General features: G+C 47.8%; 1 protein-coding gene across 2 annotated transcripts in view; it reads right to left on the reverse strand.

Annotated features, from left to right (window-relative positions):
- The window catches only part of LOC144601146 (uncharacterized), a 50,334-nt gene that overhangs the window by 4,061 nt on the left and 26,079 nt on the right, over positions 1–20,194 (reverse strand). The window contains exon 1 of one of the 2 annotated variants that reach the window (XM_078413101.1): positions 3,446–5,552. In XM_078413101.1, the coding sequence (XP_078269227.1) occupies positions 3,446–4,750 (1,305 nt within the window). In that variant the 5' untranslated portion in view covers positions 4,751–5,552. Of the gene's footprint in view, positions 1–9; positions 5,553–20,194 lie in introns of those variants that run through there. The other variant, XM_078413100.1, reaches the window with a different exon arrangement.

Consider the following 20,194-nt stretch of genomic DNA (forward strand, 5'->3'; position numbering starts at 1 on the left):
TCACCCAAGTCAAGTAAAGTTTATTTGTCACGTACAGATGTGCAGTGAAATGAAAGTTCACCCATTCCTTCTCTCCAGAGATGCTGCCTGTCCCCGAGTTACTCCAGCTTTATGTGTCTATCTTCAGTTTAAACCAGTATCTGTCGTCCCTTCCTACATACCCAATTTTGATCTTGACCGTGGGTGCTGAATATGTGGAATATCCACTTCTCCCAGTGACTGTGTGGGTTTCCTCTGGGTGCTCCAGTTTCTTCCCACATCACAAAGACATGCAGGATTGCAGGTTAATTGACCTGTTTATAATCGCAGCTTGTGTGTGGGCAGTGGATGAGAAAGTGGGATAACATAGAACTAATATGAATGATCGATGGTCAGCGTGGCTCGGTGTGCCACATGTACATGGGACATGAGAGGTTGTAGCAACTCTTTGAATATTTGAAGGGGCTGTTCCTCAAATTCTGACTGCATATCAGCCTCACTCTTCCATTTTTCTGTTCTTTGGGCATCCAGTGCAGAAATGAGGGTGGGAGGGATAATTGGTCAGGGGTTCACTTAGCTGGTTTAAGCTGGCCAAGCTGCCCCGCCGTGGGTGCTGCATGGGCCTGAGTGTTTCTAAGAAGAAAATAATAATGGTTTGGTTTAATATTTTTATGTATATTCATTTTTTTAGATGTCTACTTTCACTGTCGTGTTTTCACTGTCATTTTATACTGTAAATAAACTTACCTCTGTTTAGAAAAAATGTAGCCTCACCGACGTCTTATAAAACTGTGGCATGCACCCCAGCTTCTATATTCACAACCCTGCCCAATGAAGGCCAATGTACAAGAAACAGGTCGAGAGTATTTTGATGTGTTTCGAGCATTTCATTTGCACTAGAAACCGAACAATGAAAATATTTCTTACTGCAGCTTTACAGACACAATAACATAACAACACAACATGAAAATGCAATAGGTAATACAGTAAATTTTCATTAATACTACATAATTAAGCATAATAGTGTAAACACAAGTATGCAGTGCAACCTAAACAAAGTCCATTGCTGAGGTGGGGTTGTGCTGTGTCCGGTTTACATCAAAGTGTCTCTTCACGTTCTTGATGGCCTTCTCAAGGCTGTACCTGGAATTCATATATGACCTTGTATTGAGACTTGAATGGAGCACACTGACCAGACCTCCCATCATTGACACCATCAGCACCACACTGCCTTGGAGAAGCAGCCGACTTAATCAGTGATTTATATAATCATTTCATGTCCCTTTTCTCTGAAGATCCTGTTGTAAACCAGCATCTGCAGTTCCTTGTATCAACATATTCAAAGTCCACTCCCATCCTAGGGTCATTCCTTTTTCTCCCCGCTCATGTCAGGCAAAAGGTACAGAATCTTGAAAGTGCACACCACCAGACTCAGGAACGGCTTCTTCCCCTCTGTTATCTGGCTTCTGAACAGTCCTTCCACAAGCCAGTGCTGCGAAATTCACATCTACCCCATTGTGGACATTGGACTTTGGCTCTGGAACTGATGCACTACATATTCTATATACTGCTATATTCTGACTATATTCTGCTCACAATATATTCCACTTTATCTATTGTATTTGAGTTTGACTTGATTGTGTTTATGTCTAGTATTACCTGATCTGTTTGGATAGCAGGCAAAACAAAGCTTTTCACTGTACTTTGGTGCACATGACAATAATAAACCTAAATCAAAGCTGGAAAAGAGTTTGATTACTAATCAGGGAGACTGTCAAGGCAGCAGTCAGAGGGGAGATACAGGAGGGTGCATCCACTGAGGCAATATGGGTAGAGCTCATAAATAAGAAAGGTGCAATCACTCTGATATTAAATACACCAAGTGCCGGAGTAACTCAGAGGGTCAGACAGCATCTCTGGGGTACATGGACAAATTACTTTTCGGATCGGGACCTTTCTTCAGACTGATGCATCTGCCTGAAGGGTCCTAACCGAAACGTCACCTAACATGCTCTCCACAGATGCTGCCTGACCCACTGAGCTACTCCAGCACCTTATGTCTTTTTGTGTAAACCAGCATCTACAGTAACTTGTTTCATGGTTAGGTCAAGAACCCTGTACTTACAACTGGGACTTGAAAATGGCACCAAACTGGCATCTCCATATGCTGCCTCAGTGTACCGACTGCTATACACTTGTACTGTATCTGAGGTGCTTATCTAAGATTATCTAAGTGCTTATCTAGGATGATACTTGTACTGAACTGTATACACAAATTATTTTCACTGTACCTCAGTACACGTGACAAATAAAGTACCATTGAACCATTAAATCACTACATTATGGTACTATGGAATTTCCAGCAGGAAAGATACATTGACAGATTATATGTTAATTGGCCTCTGTATATTGCCCCCCAGTTTGTAGGGAGTGGATGAGAAAGAGGGAATACACAGACCTAGTGTGAAGAGCGGGTGATCGATGGTCAGCATGGATTCAATTGGCTGAAGACCCTGTTTAGATGCTATATCTTTCAACCAATTAAAAAAATTACAACAGTATTCGGCAGGAGCTCGGAAGGGTACATTGGGAGCAACTGTTATTGGGCTAGTTCCGACCAGATATGTAGTAGTTGATTCAAAAGCAGCTGATCATAGTTCAGGATCAGCATGTTCCAGTGGCGAGGAGGAATGAGGATAGCAAGGGAAAGGAACCTTGGATGACCGCAGCAGGTTATAAATTTGGTCAGAAAAGGAAGCAAAATGTAAGCTTTAGAAAGATCAGACAGAGCCTTTCCGGAACTCAAGCAGTGAATAAGAAGGGCGGGAAAGGAACCATTAAATGTGACTGGCAAGTTGGATTTTAGAAACCTTACTCAAGGATAAAAGTGGGAATTCGGCTTAGAGTCAAACGAGTCCCACTGCAGGAGGCATCCAGTGATTCAGGGTACAAAGACGCTGAGATTGAGGCAGACACAGACCATGTCACTGAGTGACTCAGTGTAAACAGACCCTGAGACTGAAGGAGACACAGATCCGGAGACTGAAGGGACCACAGACTCCGAGAGGGAGTCACTGATGTGATACTGAGGCAGAAACAGACACTCTAACCGCAGTACTTTTCCCACTAAGCTTTGACGATCTCCTACTTTCCTACATTTGACTCAGTCTGTCATGTTCCTGCCCGTCTGTTCAGCCAGTCCACATCCTCTGGGAGTCTCTTCACAGCCTCCTCACACCAAGTTCAGAAAGAAAGAAATATTTACAATTGATGAAGATTAGAATTCTTCCTCCAATTCTGGGGGTGAACCCCCCACCAACCCCCCCTCCAATGTGCCCAACAACCAGGATCTAAAACTGGACTTGATGAACAATGGCACTAACTGCAGACCCCATGGCCGCAGTCACACTGGTGTCTCGGCAGCTGTTGTGTTTAGATGTCCTGGGAACGCACCGCAGACTCAAACCTTCTCTTCAGTGTGAGTCCGTCGGTGTCTCATCAAGTGGGATGACTGAGTGAATCCCTTCCCGCACTCGGAGCAGGTGAATGGCCTCTCACCGGTGTGTATTCGCCGGTGCGCAACCAGGTCAGATGATCGACTGAATGCCTTCCCGCACTCGGAGCACGCGTACGGTCTCTCCCCGGTGTGAATTCGTTGATGTGTCAGAAGGTGTGATGATTGCATGAACCCCCTCCCACACTCGGTGCAGTTAAATGGCCTCTCCCCGGCGTGAGCTCGCTGATGAGCGAGCAGTCTGGATGAACGCGTGAATCCCTTCCCGCACTCGGTGCAGATGAATTGCCTCACCCCGCTGTGAAGTTGTTGGTGCCTCAGCAGACTTGATGACCAAGAGAATCCCTTCCCACACTCGAAGCAGGTAAACGGTCTCACGTTGGTAGGTAGGTCAGACGATTGACTTAACGCCTTGTCGCATTGGGAGCTGGCAGACAGTGCCTCTGCGGCGTGAGCCCGCTGGTGCGACAACAGGTCAGAAGATCGACAGAACGTCTTCTCGCACTCGGAGCAAGCGTACGGTCTCTCCCCGGTGTGAATCCGTTGGTGGGTCAGAAGGTCCGATGACTGGGTGAACCCCTTTCCGCACTCGGAGCAGGTGAATGGCCTCTCACCAGTATGAATTCGCTGGTGAATGCGCAGCTTGGATGACCGTGTGAATCCCTTTCCACACTCGGAGCAGATGAACGGCTTCTCCCCGGTGTGAACCCGTTGATGGTTAACTAGTTTGGATGACTGACTGAACGCCTTCCCACACTCAGAGCAAGGGTAGGGTCTCTCCCCAGTGTGTATTCGCTGGTGTACCCGAAGGTCCGATGACTCAGTGAACCCCTTCCCGCACTCGGAGCAGGTGAACGGCCTCTCCCCACTGTGAACCAGCTGGTGAATGCGCAGTTTGGATGACCGTGTAAATCCCTTCCCGCACTCAGAGCAGGTGAAGGGCCTCTCCCTGGTGTGAACCCACTGGTGGTTCTTCAGACTGGATGCCCAGTTGAATCGCTTGCCACACTCATAGCAAGCAAATGGCCTCTCCCCAGTGTGTATTCGCTGGTGTGCTTGCAGGTAGGATGACTCAGTGAATGCCTTCCCACAGTCAGAGCAGATGAATGGCCTCTCCCCAGTGTGTATTCGTTGGTGTCTCTGTAGACAGGATAAATAAGTGAATCCCCTCCCACAGTCAGAGCACGTGAATGGACTCTCCCTGGACTGATCCTCTTGGTGTATCATCTGGTCAGATGACTCAGTGAATCCGTTCATGTGCCTGGAGAACAGGGAGATATCTCCCTGTATCAGTAAAGATGACGACCAAATTAATTATTTTGCTTCTTATTTCAATGTTGGCATATCTTTGGACTTCTGCTGCAATGAGATCTCGGAAGGCTCAACTGTCAGTCTAAGATCAACAAATCTACATATAAAAATAATAAGGGGTTATGGAAAGGACAATAGAGTATGAGGAGAATGGTCAGTAAATGATCAGAATGGATTGAGTGTGTGAAAAGGCCCACTCCTCTCTTTCTCACAACACTTGCCGTTTTCATTCCCTCCAGCCACAACTCACAATTGTTCTTCTATCAGCTGGGATAATAAAAAGTTCTGGTGATATGAAATGAGAAAATTCTCGTTGGTGTTATTCTGGGAGCATAACTTTGTTCGAGCCTGAGTTCCGTCTCCAGCGCTACCACTCCAGATCTGGATACCGGGAGTTCGGTAAGGTGTGGAAACCCAGCACCATCTCACATTCAGGCCGTCGGTAGCCTGGGCGGAAGGGAATTAATGGCGGTCGAATTACCCACAGTCCCACGCGGAAGAGAAGCCGCTCTACTCTATCACCGCGTCAGCGCCGCGTCGTGGTCAGGCCCATTCCTGGCAGCCAGTTCGCTGAACCTCCGGCGGGCCGGTCGTCAATGCGGTGGCTCTCTGTGTCGTGGAGCTCACATCGACTCTTCCCCCAGCCGGTGGCTGCTCCTCGGCCCGGCCTCGGCGCTAATTAAAGCCGACGATCAGCTCCGACCCGCAGCTCGACCTACGCCAAGACCCGCACTGCGCGGCTCGTGGCGTCACTTCCAGTGTACGGCGCCTGCGCCCTGGACTAAATGCGGCCGGCGGCCTCTGGCCCAATGCTTTCTGGGTAATGTGGTCCTCTGCGAAAGAGCTTTCAAGGCTGTATGCTGGGGTTGCCAACTTCCTCACTTCGAAAACGGGTCAAGGAGACGTCACCACCCGCGCCCCCACGTGACCTCACCCCACGTGACCGCACCCAGCCAGCGGCTTCGTGCTCCCACTCCACCAATGGCGGCCGCCTGGGTCGGGAGGCGGTTTGCTGCGCAACTTCGGCCGCGTCCGAATCAAGCCATTAGTGGACCGTGCATAGGCCGAAGGAAGCAAAATGAGCCTGCGAAAGCAAACGCCCAGCGATTTTCAAAGATAAATCACAGGGAGGCCAATGATTGTTAAACTGAACTCGGGTGTGGATCACCGAGGTGTTTTAGCTTGTCTGGATGGATATATGAACTGGTACAGACAGAAAAATATGTAGATGGTCAGCTTAAGAGCAAATATGGAGATACATTTATTCGAGCCAACAACTTGTTGTACATCTGCACCCAGGAGAGAAGACTTTAGATGATGTTGTAGACTGAAGATTGATTTTGATTTGAAAGGCATAATTTTTTAAATGTAACAAAACTTTTTATTTCACTCTTTTGAAAAATTAGTTTTCTACACTATATAACTGGTGGTTTCTCGATAAAGAATGATTAAATCCATATCTTAGTTTGATTTACCAGATAATGGTTGTGATGTTTGTGTTAAACGTGATGTTTTATTCTGACTAGTACTGGTCTATTTTGGAAGTGGTAATACCCTACTGTTTAATTAAAATTGCTTTCCAGTGGTATATTTAGATTTACACCTGCTCTGTTGAGCAGATGCACTCGCTCACCTGAGCTGGCTTATTAGTATCTAACACTACCCTATGCATTTTCTCCTAATTATCTTGATGCAAGGTCGATTGAGTCAGCTGTTTTGTATGCGAAGTATCCCTGAGCTGAGGCTGGAGAGAGAGAGGGGGAGAAAGTTTGCAGTGGATACAGAAGAGGCGAGCTCCAGGAATCAGGACCAAAGTAGAGGCTGGCGTCCGGCGAGATTTTGCAGGGAGATAGAATCGTGTTAGCCTTTCAGTGGGAGGAAGCGACGAGGGAGGGACTTGTGAGGAATCTTGCAGGAGGCGAGATGGACATCGAACGGCAACAGATCTGATGAGCCGGTTGATAAAATCTCAGAGCTGCTACCTGCTGTGACAATTCGCTAGGTGTTCACTTCCTACGGGGGTTGGCACTCGGGAGATTTAAGGGGCGTCGCTGCTCAGGGAATTTGTGAGTGTTTCGCCTCCGAGCGAACAGGGGCAGTGGGGGTGGGGTATGGTGGGGGTTTGAGAGACGCCAAAGAGATTTAATAATTAAAACGTGGAAATTAAAAACACTCCCAGGATTGGGGATGACACAAAGCTAGGTGGCAGTGTGAACTGCGAAGAAGATGTTAGGAGGTTGCAGGGTGACTTGGACAGGTTGAGTGAGTGGGCAGATGCATGGCAGATGCAGTATAATGTAGATAAATGTGAGGTTATCCACTTTGGCGGCGAAAATAAGGAGGCAGATTATTATCTCAATGGTGTCAGATTAGGTAAAGGGGAAGTGCAACGAGACCTTGGTGTCCTTGTGCACCAGTCACTGAAAGTAAGCTTGCAGGTACAGCAGGCAGTGAAGTGGCATGTTGGCCTTCATAATGAGAGGATTTGAGTACAGGAGCAAGGAAGTCCTTCCGCAGTTATATAGGGCCCTGGTGAGACCACATCTGGAGTATTGTGTGCAGTTTTGGTCTCCTAATTTGAGGAAGGACGTCCTTGCTATTGAGGCAATGCAGCGTAGGTTCACGAGGTTAATACCTGGGATGGAGGGACTGTCATATGAGGAAAGATGGGAAAGACTAGGCTTGTATTCGCTGGATTTTAGAAGGATTAAGCAATAGACAATAAACAATAGGTGCAGGAGTAGGCCATTCCTACTCCATGTACTCCATTCCTGTATGGCTGAGGGGTTGGTGCAGGGAGCAGGGATTTAGATTTCTAGACAACTGGGATCTCTTCTGGGGTAGGGATGACCTGGACAAAAGGGACGGGTTACACCTTAACAGCAGGGGGACTAACATTCTGGCAGGTAGGTTTGCTAGTGCTACAAGTGTGGCTTTAAACTAAGTAGTGAGGGGGAGGGGTTGACAAACTGGGAATATGGAGATGGAGTTAAAGGGGAAGCAAATACAGGAGAAATTGCAAAGGACTCTCGAATGAATGGGGAGGGAAGTTCTAGAAGGGATGAGAGTAAGGTCGGGGCCAATTGTGACCGGTGTGAGAGGGGAGGTGAATACGGAAATTTAAGTGTTGTATTTAAATGTGCGAAGTATAAGAAATATAGTGGATGAGCTTGAGGCTCAGTTAGACATTGGCAAGCATGATGTGGGAATCACTGAGACATGGCTACAAGAGGACCAGGGCTGGGAACTGAATATTCAGGGGTACACAACATATAGAAAAGACATTCATTCATAAAATGCTGGAGTAACTCAGCAGGTCAGGCAGCATCTCGGGAGAGAAGGAATGGGTGAAGTTTCGGGTCGAGACCCTTCTTCAGACTGATGTCAGGGGGGCGGGACAATGGAAGGATATAGGTGGAGACAGGAAGATAGAGGGAGATCTGGGAAGTAGGAGGGGAAGGGAGGGACAGAGGAACTATCTAAAGTTGGAGAAGTCGATGTTCATACCACTGGGCTGCAAACTGCCCAGGCGAAATATGAGGTGCTGTTCCTCCAATTTCCGGTGGGCCTCACTATGGCACTGGAGGAGGCCCATGACAGAAAGGTCAGACTGGGAATGGGAGGGGGAGTTGAAGTGCTCGGCCACCGGGAGATCAGTTTGGTTAATGCGGACCAAGCGCAGGTGTTCAGCGAAGCGATCGCGGAGCCTGCGCTTGGTTTCGCCGATGTAAATAAGTTGACATCTAGAGCAGCGGATGCAATAGATGAGGTTGGAGTAGATGCAGGTGAACCTTTGTCTCACCTGGAAAGACTGTTTGGGTCCTTGGATGCATCCGCTGCTGTAGATGTCAACTTATTTACATCGGCAAAACCAAGCACAGGCTCGGCGATCGCTTCGCTGAACACTTGCGCTCGGTCCGCATTAACCAAACTGATCTCCCGGTGGCCGAGCACTTCAACTCCCCCTCCCAGTCTGACCTTTCTGTCATGGGCCTCCTCCAGTGCCATAGTGAGGCCCACCGGAAATTGGAGGAACAGCACCTCATATTTTGCCTGGGCAGTTTGCAGCCCAGTGGTCTGAACATCGACTTCTCCAACTTTAGATAGTTCCTCTGTCCCTCCCTTCCCCTCCTCCTTCCCAGATCTCCCTCTATCTTCCTGTCTCCACCTATCTCCGTTCTAAATGGCCTACCCCTTATTCTTAAACTGTGGCCCCTGGTTCGGGACTCCCCCAACATCGGGAACATATTTCCTGCCTCAAGCGTGTCCAATTCCTTAATAATCTTATATGTTTCAATAAGATCCCCTCTCATCCTTCTAAATTCCAGAGTATACAAGCCCAGTCGCTCCAGTCTTTCAACGTACGACAGTGCCGCCATTCCGAGAATTAACTTCTTGAACCTAAGCTGCACTCCCTCAATAGTAAGAATGTCCTTCCTCAAATTTGGAGACCAAAACTGCACACAATACTCCAAATGTGGTATCACTAGGGCCCTGTACAAATGCAGAAGGACCTCTTTGCTCCGAAACTCAACTCCTGTTGTTATGAAAGTCAATATTCCATTAGCTTTCTTCACTGCCTGCTGTACTTGCATGCTTACTTTCAGTGACTGATGAACTAGGACACCCAGATAGCGTTGTACTTCCTCTTTTCCTAACTTGACACCATTCAGATAATAATCTGCCTTCCTGTTCTCACCACCAAACTGGATAACTTCACATTTATCCCCATTAAACTGCATCTGCCATGCATCTGCCCACTCACACAACCTGTCCTCATAGCATCCTCATCACACTTCACACTGCCACCCAGCTTTGTGTCATCTGCAAATTTGCTAATGTTACTTTTAATCCCTTCGTCTAAGTCATCAATGTATATTGTAAATAGCTGCGGTCCTAGCACCGAGCCTTATGGTACCTCACTAGTCACTGCTTGCCATTCTGAAAGCGACCCATTTCTCCCTACTCTTTGTTTCCTGTCTGCCAACCAATTTTCTATTCATGTCCATACCCTACCCCCAATACCATGTGCTCTAATTTTGCCCACTAATCTCCTATGTGGGACCTTATCAAAGGCTTTCTGAAAGTCCAGGTCTCCCTTGTCCATTTTCCTAGTTATATCCTCAAAAAATTCCAGAAGATTAGTCGAGCATGATTTCCCCCTCGTGAATCTGTGCTGACTCGGAACGATCCTGTTACTGCTATCCGATTAGAGGGGATCTTATAGAGACATATACAATTATAAAAGGACGAAACAAACTAGATGCAGGAAAAATGTTCCCAATGTCGGGGGAGTCCAAAACCAGGGGACACAGTCAAAGAATAAAGGTGAGAAGAAACCTTTTCACCCAGAGAGTTGTGAATTTGTGGAATTCTCTGTCACAGAAGGCATTGGAGGCCAATTCACTGCATGAATTTAAAAGAGTTTGATAGAGCTCTAGGGGCTAGTGGAATCAAGGGATATGGGGAGAAGGCGGGTACAGGTTACTGATTGTAGATGATCAGCCATGATCTTAATGAATGGCGGTGCTGGCTCGAAGGGCCAAATGGCCTCCTCCTGCACCTGTTTTCTGTTTCCCAAGGGAGAGGAGAGAGATGGTGGGGGAAACTAACCTGGAGAATGAAAACCCACAAGCACCTGGCGGTCCAATCCTGAACACTGCTGGTCGCACTCAAATACAGGACAATGGCTGTCCCGTACGGGACAACCCATATAACCATATAACCATATAACAACTACAGCACGGAAACAGGCCCGTTCGGCCCTACCAGTCCATGCCGATCACTCTCCTGATCTAGTCTCATCTACCTGCTCTCAGACCATAACCCTCTAATCCCCTCTTATCCATATAACTATCCAATTTACTCTTAAATAATAAAATCGAGCCTGCCTCCACCACTTCCACCGGAAGCCCATTCCATACAGCCACCACCCTCTGAGTAAAGAAGTTACCCCTCATGTTACCCCTAAACTTTTGTCCCTCAATTCTGAAGCTATGTCCCCTTGTTGGAATCTTCCCCACTCTTAAAGGGAAAAGCCTACCCACGTCAACTCTGTCCATCCCTCTTAAAATTTTAAAAACCTCTATCAAGTCCCCCCTCAACCTTCTACGCTCCAAAGAATAAAGACCCAACCTGTTCAACCTCTCTCTGTAGCTTAAGTGCTGAAACCCAGGCAACATTCTAGTAAATCTCCTCTGTACCCTCTCCATTTTGTCGACATCCTTCCTATAATTTGACGACCAGAACTGCACACCATACTCCAGATTCGGCCTCACCAATGCCCTGTACAATTTTAACATTACATCCCAACTTCTATATTCGATTTATAAAGGCAAGCATACCAAACGCCTTCTTCACCACCCTATCCACATGAGATTCCACCTTCAGGGAACAATGTACAGTTATTCCCAGATCCCTCTGTTCCAATCGGGCAATCCAATTTAGCGCCAGAGCCCGCGCGCAGGAGGCTGCTGAGATGTCGGACAACGGGAGCGCCTCTGGCCACCGGGTGAATCGCTCGACTACCGTGAGGAGGTGGGTGTAGCGCCTGGAATGGGGTAATGGGCCGACGAGATCCACATGGATGTGGAGGAATCGGACTGCTGGGACCGTGAACTGTTGGACGGGGGGCCTAGTGTGCCGGTGGACCTTGGAGGTTTGGCACGGAATGCAGGAGCGGGCCCAGGCGGCCACCTGCCTCCGCAGCCCGTGCCAGACAAATCGAGCCGCAATCAGAGCCGAAGTGGCCCGTATGGACGGATGTGCCAGGCCGTCAATAGTGTCAAAAACCTGGCGCTGCATGGAAGTGGGTACTACCGGTCGGGTGCGCGGCAGGGAAACGTCGCACCAGAGTTTAGTACGCGTGGGACCACAGGCTACCTGTGCCAGCCGCAACCCCGAGGTGGTGTGGGGGTACAGGGAGGGGGTGTCTTCCAGGCGCTGAGCCTCCGCGAGCTCCTGGAAATCCACCCCGGAACTTACCTCGGCAACCGGGGAAACCGCTGGTCTGGACAGGGCATCCGCCACGGCGTTTAGTTTTCCCGCAATGTGCCCAAACGTCGGTGGTAAATTCCGAAACGTAAGTGAGGTGTCTCTGCTGGCGGGCCGACCACGGATCGGAAACCTTCGAAAAAGCAAACGTCAGTGGCTTGTGGTCAGTGAAAGCCACGAAAAAGCGACCCTCTAAAAAATAGCGAAAATGACGGATCGCTAGGTAGAGGGCCAGGAGTTCCCGATCAAAGGCACTGTAAGCTATCTCGGGGCGAGTGAGCTGGCGACTGAAAAAGGCCAAAGGGTGCCAGAGGCCGTTAACCTGCTGTTCTAAGACGCCCCCCACCGCCACGCCGGAGGCATCGACGGTGAGGGCGGTGGGGGCAGAGGAGCGCGGGTGGACGAGCATGGTGGCGTTCGCGAGGGCCAGCTTGGCTGCCGCGAAAGCCGCGTCGGCAGCAGGGGACCACACGAGCTCGGTGGAGTTACCCGCGAGGCATTGGAAAAGGGGGCGCATGATCCGGGCTGCCGCCGGGACGAAGCGGTGGTAGAAATTCACCATGCCCACAAACTCTTGTAACCCTTTGATAGTGTCGGGGCGGGGGAAAGAGCGGATAGCAGCCACCTTCTCGGGCAAGGGGACGGCACCTGCCTGTGTGATCCTATGGCCCAGGAAATCTACTGAGGATAGTCCGAATTGGCATTTGGACGGGTGTAGGATGAGACCGTGGTCCTGCAACCTTTGGAAAATGGAGCGCAGGTGGGACCGGTGTTCGTGAGCAGACCGACTTGCCACGAGAATATCGTCTAGGTATATGAATACAAAAGGCATACCCCGACCCACATGGTCCATGTGACGTTGGAAAGCTTGGGCGGCGTTTTTGAGGCCGAAAGGCATCCGCAGCCACTCAAAAAGCCCAAACGGGGTGATGGTGGCGGTCTTAGGAATGTCTGCGGGGCGAACCGGGATCTGATGGTACCCTCGGGCTAAGTCCAGTTTTGAGAAAACCGTGGCACCCTCTAGGCTGGCAGAAAAATCCTGAATATGCGGGATCGGGTATCGGTCAGCCGTGGTGATGGCGTTCAGACGTCGGTAATCGCCACATGGTCTCCACCCCCCAGATGCTTTTGGGACCATGTGTAACGGTGAGGCCCACGGGCTGTCTGACGGGCGTATGATCCCCAGCCGTTCCAAAGTGAGGAACTCTTCGCGAGCGACTGCCAGCTTATCAGGGGGTAGGCGTCGGGCTCGGGCAAAAACAGGCGGTCCCTCCGTGGGGATGAAGTGCACGACTCCGTGCTTGGCGGCAGGTGTGTCGAATCGCTGGACTAGGAGCTCCGGGAAATCAGCAAGTATCGCAGCAAACGGGTCGGAGGTCGTAGTGACGGCCTGGACGGTTGGGCTGGATGACACGGAAACCGAAGGAGCGGGGGGGGTCAACGCTACTGGACGACGACTGCAGGGTCTTCCCACGGATGTCAGGGATTAACGAGAAAGCCCAAAGGAAATCCGCGCCCAGGATTGCCTGGCCTACATCTGCGATGATGAAAGTCCAGTTGTAGGTTCCGGAACCAAAGGACAGGGACATGTCCCGTGTTCTGTAGGTACGGACAGGGCTGCCATTGACCGCAATGAGTGGGGGGCCGGTCTTACCTGATCGCGCTTCTTGGCAGGATGGAGGCACAATGCTGACGATCGCCCCGGTGTCCACGAGGAAAACGGTACCCGTATGTTGCTCCGCCAGGTAGAGGCGATGGTTCTGGCCGATCGAGATTGCCTCTACATTTGATCGGCCGAGGCATTTCCCGAGAATGTGCAGGGGCTTCTACAGTTGCGTACCGCTGCTCCCCACCTTCTATGAAAGAAACACCAGCCGCGCTGGTGTGTTTCTGTGTTGCGGGCCTGTTTCAAAATGGCCGCCGTCGACGTAGCAGCTTGGCGGGTTTTTTGAAAAGTGGCGGGCGGATGGGCGCCATCTTGGCCGCGCGGTCGGTCGCTCACCTGTGTTGAAACCCGATTTACTGACCCGGGGCGCCTCGCCTTTGCCGCGACCAGTGCGTCCGCCTTTTCTGCGAAATCCATCGGGTCCCCGAAAGTAACGTCTGCTAGGACTACGCGGACGTCCTCTGGCATCTTTTCGCGGAATGCCTCCTCGAACATGAGGCATTTGGTGTATTCTCCCGCTAGAGTCATCATCTCCGTCATGAGGACCGACGGCGGTCGGTCCCCGAGCTCAGGTAAGTGCAGGAGTGTGCTGGCCCGCTGTTGTTGGCTGCGCCCGAAGGTTTTCAGCAGCAGCGACTTGAGGCCCGCATACTTATCGGTTTCTGGCGGGTCGGTGACGTACTGTGCGACCCGTGCGGACGTTTCCGACGGCAGGACGCTCAGTAGGTGGTAGAACAGGGTCGCGTCCTCCTGTATTCCCCGGAGGTGGAACTGTGCCTCCGCTTGGGCGAACCACAGGCGTGGTTGGTGGGCCCAGAACGGGGGCAGATGAACGCCGACTGCGTTTGGCGTCGATGCCTCCCGATGGGACATCTTGGTGATCTGTGATCACGTCGGGGTCACCACTATGGCGAGTCGTAGGCGAAGTACGTTGAGGTAGACGTTTATTATAACATTAACAACCGTGACAATCAACGCACCAAACGACAGACAACCATAAATCTTACTGTCTCCTTCGGAGGACTAAACGAGACTGCCTAGTTCCTTTACCTGCGCACCACCTCACCTCTTCTACCAATCAGAGGGTTCGATGGTCTGGACCAATCCCTGTGTCCCTACAACCTCACATAATTCAATATCCTTCTCCTCGGTGAATACCGAAGAAAATAAATTGTTTAATATCTCCCCCATTTCTTCCGGCTCAGCACATAGCTGTCCACTCTGACTCTCTAATGGACCAATTTTATCCCTCGCTATCCTTTTGCTATTGACATATCTGTAGAACCCCTTGGGGTTTACTTTTACATTACTTGCCAAAGCAGCCTCATATCTTTTTTTCGCTTTTCTAATTTCCTTCTTAAGATTCCTTTTACATTCTTTATATTCCTCAAGAACCTCATTTACTCCCTGCCGCTTATATTTATTGTATATCTCCCTCTTTTTCCGAACCAAGTGTCCAATTTCCCTGGAAAACCACGGCTCTTTCAAATTATTATTCTTTCCTTTCCACCGAACAGGGACATAAAGACTCTGTACTCTCAAAATTTCACCTTTAAATATCCTCCATTTCTCTATTATATCCTTTTCATAAAACAAAAAGTTCCATTTCACTCCTTTTAAATCCTTTCTCATCTCCTCAAAATTAGCCTTTCTCCAATCCAAAATCTCAACCCTTGGTCCAGATTTGACCTTCTCCATAATTATACTGAAACTAATGGCATTGTGATCACTAGACCCAAAGTGCTCCTCAACACATACCTCCGTCACCTGACCCGTCTCATTTCCCAACAGGAGGTCCAACACTGCCCCTTCTCTGGTAGGTACCTCTACGTATTGCTGCAAAAAACTATCCTGCACACATTTTACGAACTCCAAACCATCCAGTCCTTTAACAGAATGTGATTCCCAGTCTATGTACGGAAAATTTAAATCACTCACAATCACTACTCTGTGCTTACTACTAATATCTGCTATCTCCTTACATATTTGCTCTTCCAATTCTCGTTCCCTATTTGGCGGTCTATAATACACCCCTATAAGTGTTGCTAAACCTTTCTCATTTCTGAGTTCCACCCAAACAGCCTCCAATTTAGCCCAAAATACAGGATGTCCCAGCAAATGCGGGACAGTTGGCAACCCGAGCTGTATTTAAAATAGGCCTTCCACTCCTTTGCAAACCGTAACTATTTATTTCAGAAACATAATGCAAAGCAAGCACTCGGATCTCCCCCCTCGTATTTTCCAGTTTTGCTTCTTCGAGGTAAGAAAATACTGTTTTCAAAACTGTTAACTAGGTGTATTTATAGTTCATTTGTACAAAACTACAATGATTTTGATTGTTTGACTTTTCCTTGGTCGCTTGCTGGCCTGCTTTGGTGAGTGAGTGAGATCGTGACAATGAATAACAACCATTTTTTATTATTTTTGGTTTGGAGGGGGGGGGGGGGGGGGGGAAGAAATCTATGATTTCTACAACTATCAATAGATAATATGAAAAGTATTTGTGGGATTTTCACCTCTTACTGTACTAGTCCACGGCCACGGGCTGTATGCACGTTTGTTGACTTCTGAATGGGTTCTGCATGTACATGTGTAAGTAAAGTAGTGTAGTACAAAAGTAGTCACAAGTCTCCTGACCAAAGATAATAGAGGAGCAAGAAAGACCACTCGACCCTAAAAACCATAGTAGGTCATGGATAATTTTTGACACCATTTTTGTAAGCAGATTCTGTGTGCTAGACTGGGCAGTATTCACAACTCTGCGATTTCTTTGTATATAAAATATTTACAAACAATTATTTTTGTTCAACTTCTTGGATAAGTTGACAGTTGACATTTATAACTATTTCTTGAAGAGTTGCTGCTTCGTGATCTTTAAACTTTGGATGTTACTGATTGAATATTTGCATTAGAGATCCACTCTGTCTGTATATTCACAAAATGCTGGAGTAACTCAGCAGGTCAGGCAGCATCTCGGGAGAGAAGGAATGGGTGACGTTTCGGGTCGAGACCCTTCTTCGACCCGAAACGTCACCCATTCCTTCTCTCCCGAGATGCTACCTGACCTGCTGAGTTACTCCAGCATTTTGTGAATAAATCGATTTGTACCAGCATCTGCAGTTATTTTCTTATTCCACTCTGTCTGTATTTGGCCAATTTGATCATATTTGATCATATTTAATAAACTGTTCTTCTTTGCTTTCTCTGTTAATTTTAATTTGACCTCCACGAGTTGTATCTCTTTTTGTTTTATTTTAAAAAGTCATGGAAGCAGAGAGTATTTGCTATCAATAGAACTCTACTGTATCCACAATATAATTGAAAAAACATTTAACTTTATACATAGGGCCAAGAAAATGTAAATTGGTGAATTGATTAGTTAAAAACCCTTGACATCCACTAAAATGACCAATGCTGCCCGACGAGGTACAGAAGCAAGAAACCAATTCAAATTGACACAGTGGTGGAGTAAATCACCGGGTCAGGCAGCATCTCTGGAGAAAAAGGATGGGTGATGTTTCTGGTTGGGACCATTCTTCAGGAAGGTGAAAAGCTGGAATAAATCAGGACCTGATCTTTTCATTGGTTCGTTGATATGCGAAACAGTGCAACCCTGTATATCTCACACACAAAATGATGTAAATCTTACCATGAATGACAGAAATAAAAAGCGTTGTCCTTGTTTAAGATTGAATGATTTAAAATTGAGGGGGTTGTTGCGATGATGTCCTGCTAACCCACAAATGTGTCTTTATGAGATATTCACATTTGAAAAATCCATATATCACAAAAAAAAACAAAAAGGTGCCTATGTTATTTGACCAACTTATCGGTTGAATTTAAATATGAAATTTTTACAGGTTGTAAATTTAGTTATTTATACAGGCTTGACCCAATACTGGATAAAGGACTTCTGAGAGTAGGTGGTCGCCTAAATAAGCTAGCGATGCCTGAAGAAGCTAAGCATCCTATTATTCTCTCGAAGGACTTTCATATTTCAACATTGCTGTTAAGACATATTCATGAACAGATTGGACATGGAGGAAGAAATCACATGTTGTCGAAACTTCGTAAAAAATATTGGATTGTCAAAGGTAACTCCGCTGCAAGAAAGGCTATAAAGAATTGTGTTGTGTGCAAGCGTCAGCGAGGAAGAGTTGGAGAACAGAAAATGGCAGACTTGCCTCTGGAAAGGATTCAACCTGATAATCCTCCATTTACAGAGGTAGGAGTTGATTATTTCGGTCCTATCGAGGTCAAAAGAGGATGATGTCTGTTGAAAAGGTATGGTGTAATCTTCACTTGCATGGCAAGTAGAGTGGTACATCTTGAAATTGCATCTACACTTGACACAGACTCCTGTATTCATGCATTACGAAGATTTATTTGTCGACGAGGTCAAGTTCTATCGTTAAGATCTGATAATGGTACAAATTTTGTTGGAGTGGAAAGAGAGTTGAGAGAAGCGCTTAAAGGCTTGAATTAGAACAAGATCCAGAATGATATGCTTCAACAAGGGATACGATGGTATTTTAATCCCCCATCACGCCGGTGTTTGGGAACAATTGATTCGCATGCTTTGGAATGTGCAGCGCTCTGTTCTTAAACAACAAATTCCGGATGAAGAAGGATTGCAAACTTTGTTTTGTGAAATTGAGGCAATTTTGAATGACCGACCCATTACCAAGAGTTCTGATGATCCGAATGACCTGGAAGCACTTACACCAAATCATATTCTTTTATTGAAAACTAAGCCAATGTTACCACCTGGGCTTTTTGTAAAAGAAGATTTGTATGTTAGACGCAGATGGAGACAGGTACAATATATGGCGGACCTTTTTTGGACACGATGGACACAAGAATATTTACCTCTAATTCAAGAACGTCAACGATGGTTGAGAGTGAAAATAAATTTTATTCCAGGTGATATCGTCTTGGTAGTTGATTCTACTGCACCACGAGGTTCTTGGTTGATGGGCAGGATACTGGAGATTATGCCAGACGTTAAAGGTTTTGTGCGTACTGTACGACTTCAGACTAAGGACAACATCTTGGTAAGACCAATAACCAAGAAGGTTATTGCTTATCTGCTTCTAGAAGGTGAAGGAGAAGATTGAAGAATCGCTAAAGAAGTTTGTATGCCAACAGATAATGCATATTACTTTTGTTAGCTCCTTTTGGTATCTATTAGTAATTGCTTCGTCATATACGCAGAACAATTAGGGGGCCGGTGTGTAGGAGCCATTTACGCTTAATTTAGTTACTGTCATTGTATTATGGCTATGTTTAATATTTATAGTTTTTGTCTTTTTTGCATGCAACGGAGGAGGCCTAGAATAGAATGGAGGAGGCCTAGAATAGAAAGGTCAGATTGGGAATGGGAGGGGGAGTTGAAGTGCTGAGCCACCAGGAGATCAGGTTGGTTAATAGACAATAGGTGCAGGAGGCCATTCGGCCCTTCGAACCAGCACCGCCATTCAATGTGATCATGGCTGATCATTCTCAATCAGTACCCCGTTCCTGCCTTCTCCCCATACCCCCTGACTCAGCTATCTAGCTCTCTCTTGAATGCATTCAGAGAATTGGCCTCCACTGCCTTCTGAGGCAGAGAATTCCACAGATTCACAACTCTATGACTGCAAAATGTTTTTCCTCATCTCAGTTCTAAATGGCCTACCCCTTATTCTTAAACTGTGGCCCCTTGTTCTGGACTCCCCCAACATTGGGAACATGTTTCCTGCCTCTAACGTGTCCAACCCCTTAATAATCTTATAAGTTTCGATAAGATCTCCTCTCATCCTTCTAAATTCCAGTGTATACAAGCCTAGTCGATCCAGTCTTTCAACATATGACAGTCCCGCCATTCCGGGAATTAACCGAGTAAACCTTTGCTGCACCCCCTCAATAGCAAGAAGGCGGACTGAGCGAAGGTGTTGAGCGAAACGATCGCCGAGCCTGAGATTGATCTCGCTGATGTAGAGAAGCTGACATCTGGAACAGCGGATACTATAGATAAGGTTGGAGGAGGTGCAGGTGAACCTCTGCCTCACCTGGAAAGAATGTTTGGGTCCTTGGATGGAGTCGAGGGGGGAGGTAAAGGGACAGATTATGCATCTCCTGCGGTTGCAGGGGAAAGTACCTGGGGAGGGGGTGGTTTGGGTGGAAAAGGTCGAGTGGACCAGGGAGTTACGGAGGGAACGATCTCTGTGGAAAGCAGAAAGGGGTGGAGATGGGAAGATGAGGCCAGTAGTGGGATCCTGTTGGAGGTGGCGGATAATTCCATTGGACGTTGGAGGATAATTTGTTGTATACGACGGCTGATGGGGTGGAAGGTGAGGACAAGGGGAACTGTATCTTTGTTATAAATGGGGGGAGGTGGAGCAAGAGCAGAGCTGTGGGATATAAGAGACCCTAGTGAGGGTCCTGGGAGAAACGGGGCCAATGTCACTGCTTTTTCCCTCCCTGAGGGGAGGGAGGGGTGAAGGGGATGGGGAGGGAGGGGTGATGGGTAGGGCGGGTTGGGGGGAGGGGATGGGGAGGGAGTCGGGGGGGAGGGGGATGGGGGGGAAGGGGTGAAGGGGAGGGGAGGAGGGGGTGCTGCACCAATGCAGCAGAGGTTTGGACCCAACGGGCCACTTGGTCTAGTGTATTACTAAAACTCTCAGTTTGTTTGTGTGTATTATGTTTATGTGTTTATGTGTGCACCATGCCCTCTACACAGCCAAAACAGT

This window comes from Rhinoraja longicauda, chromosome 16 (assembly GCF_053455715.1).
Source record: "Rhinoraja longicauda isolate Sanriku21f chromosome 16, sRhiLon1.1, whole genome shotgun sequence".
In the NCBI taxonomy this organism is placed as follows: Eukaryota; Metazoa; Chordata; class Chondrichthyes; order Rajiformes; family Arhynchobatidae; genus Rhinoraja; species Rhinoraja longicauda.